A 6,004-nucleotide genomic window follows, 5' to 3' on the forward strand; every position below is an offset into this window, starting at 1 on the left:
AAGAATTGGGATTTTGAAAACACTTGGTCCTTATAATTTTCAGTTATTTTAATAAGATCTACAATGAAAATCAACTTGGGCGTAGACCAAATTCGTGGGAATGGAATGAAATTGGACGCTTTTGTTGATGAGAAAAAGGGCCGCTTGTTGGAAAATAAAATACAAGTTGGCAGCTGGAAGATATAAATACACACACACAGAAGACGGCAAAGAGGACGCAAGGGAATATATATATATATATATATATATATAAGTTGCAACATGTTCCAAGGGCCCAGGGCCACAAGAAGAATAATTCTGGAAAGGGCGACTGCTTGGAGAAAAACAAAGAGAAGAAAATAGAAGAGGATGGAACGGCAGCGACAATTGAATTAATTCCAAAATTTGTGTACAATAATTCATCAACAATTGAGCGAGAATTAATTACTTTTCGTCAAATTTTGGTGATGTCTTTTCATTTTTATTTGTTTAATTTCAATATTATGCTAAGCTAAATTATTTTATGTTTAGATTTTTTATGAACTATGTATTATGAATCTTTAACTTTTGAATTTTATTTCTTTTCGACGTTTAAAATATATTTTCAATTATTGAAGGATTAAGATAATGTTTAAATCTCATTAAATTATATTTTATTTTTCTCTCTCATATTTTAAATCACACAATCTTCCATAAAATAATATTATGAGTAAATCGAAAATCGTTAAAAGTTCGATAAGGGATAAAAATATACCACTACATTTTACATGATCTTTAAGTATTTATAAATTTTTAATGCATTTTTATATGTTCGTATCCGTAATAGAAATATAGTCAGGTCATAAGTAAAAATATATTTTATTCTACCCAAGAAAATTTGTTAAATAAATTAGGAATATTGATCTTCATAATTGAATCATGTTGTCAAATTCATAAAGTTTCGAAATTAAAAAGGATTGATATAAGAGGATTCGGGACCCTACGTTTTTCATCGTCATATTTTTATAAAACTTACACTTAATTATAAACTTGCATTGATTTTGTTATTTTGCATTCATGAGTAGATTATTGATTTTATAGGAAAAATCACAACTTTCAATTGTTTTGGCTAAGGTTGAGTTAATTTGAGTTTGAACTAATAACGATACTTAGACTTAAAATCCAATTTACCACTTGTTATCGATCGTGCACTTGCTGTATTTTTGATCGAACAATAATTCGTGACAAGTTCGTCCTTGAACAATCCACCAAAGAAAATAAATTTCACGCAATACATTACAAATCCCAATATCTTCTAAAATATTACATTAGAATACAATCTTGAAGACAAATTCAAATTTTTTTGAATACTTTTTTCTGTATCTTGTCTTAAAACGTATGGTCGAAGAATGGCCATCTTGGGAAGAAGATTGGAACTTTATTCTACATTTCCAGACTTATTGGTCCTGACCAAAATTCTGGAGAAAAGGGTTCTAATAGTAGATCCGAGAGGAATGAAGATCATCTCGTGTGGGATCGTTCACTTACTAAACACTGCAATGTTCAACTTCAGATAATCACAGCAGCAAGAAAAGCAAAAGCACTTTCGCGTCTTTCATCTTGCAGGCAGATTTTGGTTTTACACTGTTATCTCAATTGTTCATGTGGTAGAGTGTCCGCATTTAACAGACGGGGCAACCGGCTTTTCTCAGCAACGAGATAACTTCCTCCAGGATTACTATAACAGTAGCAAATGAAGGCCTCATAGAAACTTCCTTACTGGTGCACTGTTCTATTAGCCTGCAAAGGACAAGAACATCTTTGCTATTGCACGTTTCTAAACCTTAAAAAAAGCGGAAGTGATTAAAAGTAACTTTCTATTTTCCAATTATTTATCAATTGTTAAAAGTTTTCAATTATGTTGCCATGTGAAATTCAGGTTAAGAGCACACGACAAGAAGATACCCATAAAGGAAAAAAGAAAATGAACAAAGAAAGCGTCAAATGAACAATAGTAATATCTTACTGAGTGATTCTTATAGGGCATCGACTCATACTGAACTTCTTTTCAAATTCAACAGACTGGAGATTCATATTCTCGGAGTTTATGTTGGTGTGCTTGCCCACCAGCATCTGCAATATTTATGGGTCAAGAAATGATAACGACACTGAAATAATTGAGCGTGACTTAATTTTTATAGCAAAATATTTAACTGATCCGTCATATTTAAGGTATAATTAATAAATAACTGGATTTGATTAGAGGTGTAAAATTGGCCGCTGATGCCACCCGAGCTAGCATTCAGGTGCTGAAGTTAAGGACAAGGCAGGCTGACCCGTGTGAGTAGGGGGTCTGGACACTCAGCCCTGGAACAGATAACTTCACCACCTACTATTTATTTATAACATAAAATATCATTGGGAAAAGGATAACTAGAGTAAATATGACAGTTATAAAGCTAGCAAACAGCAGACAAGGTCAAATGCATGCATAAATTTTATATACCTGATAAAATATAATGCCAAAAGAGCGAATGTCTTTCGTAGTATCATTTAGTGAGTTGTTAAGGATGTCACTTAACAGGGCTGCGAGAAAAAGAAAAAATTAAGGAAGAAGAATCACTTCAGTGGCATGACTACTAAAGCAAACTCTAAACAGGAGTCTGCCTTACTCTCTTCATTTGGATGTATTCTCTCGTACAACATATGGATCCAATATTCACCGATCTTCAAGTGGTCGCCTTCATCAAGCAACAAGTTCCTGGGCCAAAGTAAAAATGAAAAAAGGGTTGATGTGGAATGCTAAAATCCACAGTTTAAGCGGGAGGCAAAGACGAAAGGTGCGGCTTATGCCTTCAGTGAATCTATGTATGCAATATTGAATATGACTACTGTCAAGTATTATCCAATACTTGATACCAACATGACACCGGTATATTGCTTAATGATGAAAATGGAGGTAATGGAACGAAACTTTGCATGTATAACATCTGAACAGACATAATTGAGACTCCAAATGAATAAATATGAATTAAAGTTGGAGTTTTGACACAAGAACATAGTGCATATAATGCCAAAACGTGAAGTTAATCATCAGTATAAAAATTCTGGCGGAGGAGAAGATCTCCATATGAAGACAAAAGTATAAATTGTAATGAAAAGGAATCTTAGTTAACAACTGACACGCAGAGATTAAACTTGTTAAGACCAACGAAGAATTTAGCAAGAAAAAGCTCACCGGGGATGCAAATTATTGTGAACTATGGGGCAAGGCTTGTGCTGATGAAGATAATTCATTCCCCTGTAATTGATTCAACATATGTAGAATTTCTTCAGTAGTGACAAGCAAGTAGATTAAGTGGTAACACAATTGATTCCCAAGTAGGCCATATTTTCAGATAAAAAAAAAGAGACTCAATTTTTTAAGTTGGACATGATTCCATAAAATATTCTCATAATTGATCGTTTAACTGGTAGTATGATAATTCTTTAAGGACTATGTATAACAAACAATTAGTGCGGGTCCTGAATAAAATTCAGACTTTATTTTGGATAGAAGGTGTAAGAGACAAATGCTAAGTGCCAAAACGAGGAATCTATAACATTAGAATAACTGAAAGCAAACCATAATTTGTTGTGCTCTCATGAATAATCAACTATACCAAAAAACATACATATCAGTTATCGGTCTTTTGTCTATAGGGTTAAAAATAGAACAGGAAATGTAGCACTTTACCTGGCAATATCAAGTGCATAGCGTAGACAAGTTGCAGGATCAAGACGAACCTTTCTACCCAAAATATCATTCAAGTTCCCCTGACATAAAAAATGAAATAACAGATATTATATCGATTAATACAACTATTAACTACCATTACTGGTGACTCGTTCGAAGTAACGTTCATAAAACAATTAATCTACCTTCGGCAAATACTCTGTAATCAAGATCATCTCTTCACCTTGTACAATTGACCCAAGAAACTGCAAAATATTTGGATGTCGAAGTTCCCTGAGAAGAGTATTATCTTTTGCAGTCAAAACCCTACATCAGTTTCAAAATAATATCATATCAATACTTAGAACCGACCATTTAGTAGTGCCGCATCCGTTACATAAATTTAAATAAACTAACATTTTCTCAGGATGATATATGTGTCTCGAGATAACTGTTTTCATCACCCAAGTTCCACGCCACTTGACCTTTTCTGAGTTACCAAATTGACCCTGACAAACGACAAAAGAAAAAGCCCTGTAAATGAGAGAATTTATATTTCATTTGATGCATGCACACAAACACTGAAAGGACATAATTTATTTCAAATTTTCCAATTAAGCCAGTTTAAGTTAGCTTGTTGAAGATCAAATGCCACCAAGCTGACTATTAGCCTATTACAATATTTCAATTTGAATTCTAAAAGTATAGACCTGTCATCTTTGATGGATATACCTGTTCTATTGCTGATGATTGAAATGAAGTAAATTCAGAGATGTCGATGTCCTCCAGTGAATCATTTTCATGGCGAACTGGCTGCATAACAGGAAATATGTGTAAGTACTAATCACAAAATCTCACTCATAACACGAGTGATTTTGCACTAACCAATTGACTGAAGACAAATAAGAATACTATGGATACATCAGGTTTGATAACAATCTTGTCAACGGGAAAGCAGAAGTGCCTGAAGGAATAACCAATTGTCGTGAAAATTTACAAATTACCATTGGTTGATCTTCAACATATTCCTTGCCTCCATTGACTTCAAGGATCCTGCATATATCTCGATGTCCATACAACCTTGCATCTGCTAATGGCTGACGTAAACAATTCAAAAAGTAAACATATTATCATTCCTCAAATAACTGAATTCGTCAATATTATGATGCAACCCATTAGATATGGATAGGCCTAATTACGCAATTTGGCTCCAAAACCATATATTTAGAACACCATAAGATTTAAACTTCCAACTTAATTGCCAAATTATTAATCGAGATTTTTTATTGATACAAAAATGATGTGGGCGTTACTTTCATGGTTTAAGGCCTATATACCTTGTTCACCAAAAATTAACAACTTAAACTACTGTGAGAGAAAAAGATTTTGTTCTCCCCAAAATACAAAATGAATTGTGACATCAATCCAAGCACATCAATACCATTTATTTACTGTCTAGGGCTATTCCTAATAGTAATATATAGAAGTGTTGCTTTCTAAGAGCTTAAGCTTCTAATTGACATGGTTCGACGTGGTAAATTATGGCGTCAAGTCATATCAGGGCGTTCAAAGATTCAGAATTCAAGGCTAGAAATAAATTATGAATATTATGCAAGTAAATAAGGCTTTTGATACAAAAAATCAAGATCCCAGTTTTCGAATACATAAATTTCAGACATCATTTTTGGAAAAAATATACTTACAGTCCTTTGCCAACGGTCTTGAAGGTTAACATCAACGTCGTATGCCAAAAGAAGCTCGACAATGGAGGCATGGCCTTCACTGGCAGCAAGATGAAGTGCAGTTCTCTTATCATAGTCCTGCACGTTGGGAGATATACCTTCCCTTAACATCTGGTTTAATCCAACCCTATCCCCTCTTGACGCAAAACTCAGGAAATTTCCGATCAGTTGCATGTCGAATCCATCTGCAGAATCTTGGAGGAAATGACTCAGACTTGACATTTTAGCGCCTCAATAACCAAAGATTCAAATGGGAAATGGGATTTTGTGTAAAGGGATGATAATTTTGTATTGACCCACTGGATGACTTCTGAAGTTTCATGGGGAAGAAATGTTATATACATGTGTGTGGGTGGCGGGGCGGTAAGGTCGAAGGCGGAGGCTTGGGTTTAACGACCACCTTGTTTGTTCCACGTCCAGTCTGATCCAGACAACAAACTATTGACTACTACATAATTCAACAGACAGAATCCGTCAATAAATATCAACACCTTTAAAATTGACAATAGAAAAGTTAGTCTAGGGGTGAAATTGTAATTAGGTCAATAGATTGGGATAATGGTGTAATTTTCGAATATTTCTCATATTT

At 34.0% G+C, this 6,004-nt stretch overlaps 1 protein-coding gene across 1 annotated transcript; it reads right to left on the reverse strand.

The window, feature by feature from the left end:
• Positions 1 to 1,212: 1,212 nt before the first annotated feature.
• Positions 1,213 to 5,903, reverse strand: LOC111367371 (integrin-linked protein kinase 1-like). The gene is made up of 11 exons (XM_022988203.1): positions 5,377 to 5,903; positions 4,678 to 4,770; positions 4,406 to 4,486; positions 4,091 to 4,182; positions 3,880 to 4,000; positions 3,695 to 3,774; positions 3,197 to 3,259; positions 2,631 to 2,719; positions 2,465 to 2,544; positions 1,985 to 2,091; positions 1,213 to 1,758 (listed from the first exon to the last, which is right to left on the reverse strand). Exons 1-11 carry the CDS (start codon positions 5,635 to 5,637, stop codon positions 1,641 to 1,643), a joined length of 1,185 nt encoding a protein of 394 aa, XP_022843971.1. The 5' UTR covers positions 5,638 to 5,903; the 3' UTR covers positions 1,213 to 1,640.
• Positions 5,904 to 6,004: the final 101 nt, after the last annotated feature.

Source organism: Olea europaea, chromosome 18 (genome assembly GCF_002742605.1).
Source record: "Olea europaea var. sylvestris chromosome 18, O_europaea_v1, whole genome shotgun sequence".
Lineage (NCBI taxonomy): Eukaryota > Viridiplantae > Streptophyta > Magnoliopsida > Lamiales > Oleaceae > Olea > Olea europaea.

Coding starts and splice junctions, on each gene's coding strand:
- LOC111367371 (XM_022988203.1), bottom strand. CDS start 5,637: ATGTCAAGTCTGAGTCATTTCCTCCAAGATTCTGCAGATGGATTCGAC. Junction 4,001..4,090: donor ATATATCATCCTGAGAAAAT/GTTAGTTTATTT, acceptor AAACTGATGTAG/GGTTTTGACTGCAAAAGATA. Junction 2,720..3,196: donor CACAATAATTTGCATCCCCG/GTGAGCTTTTTC, acceptor ACTTTGGCCCAG/GAACTTGTTGCTTGATGAAG.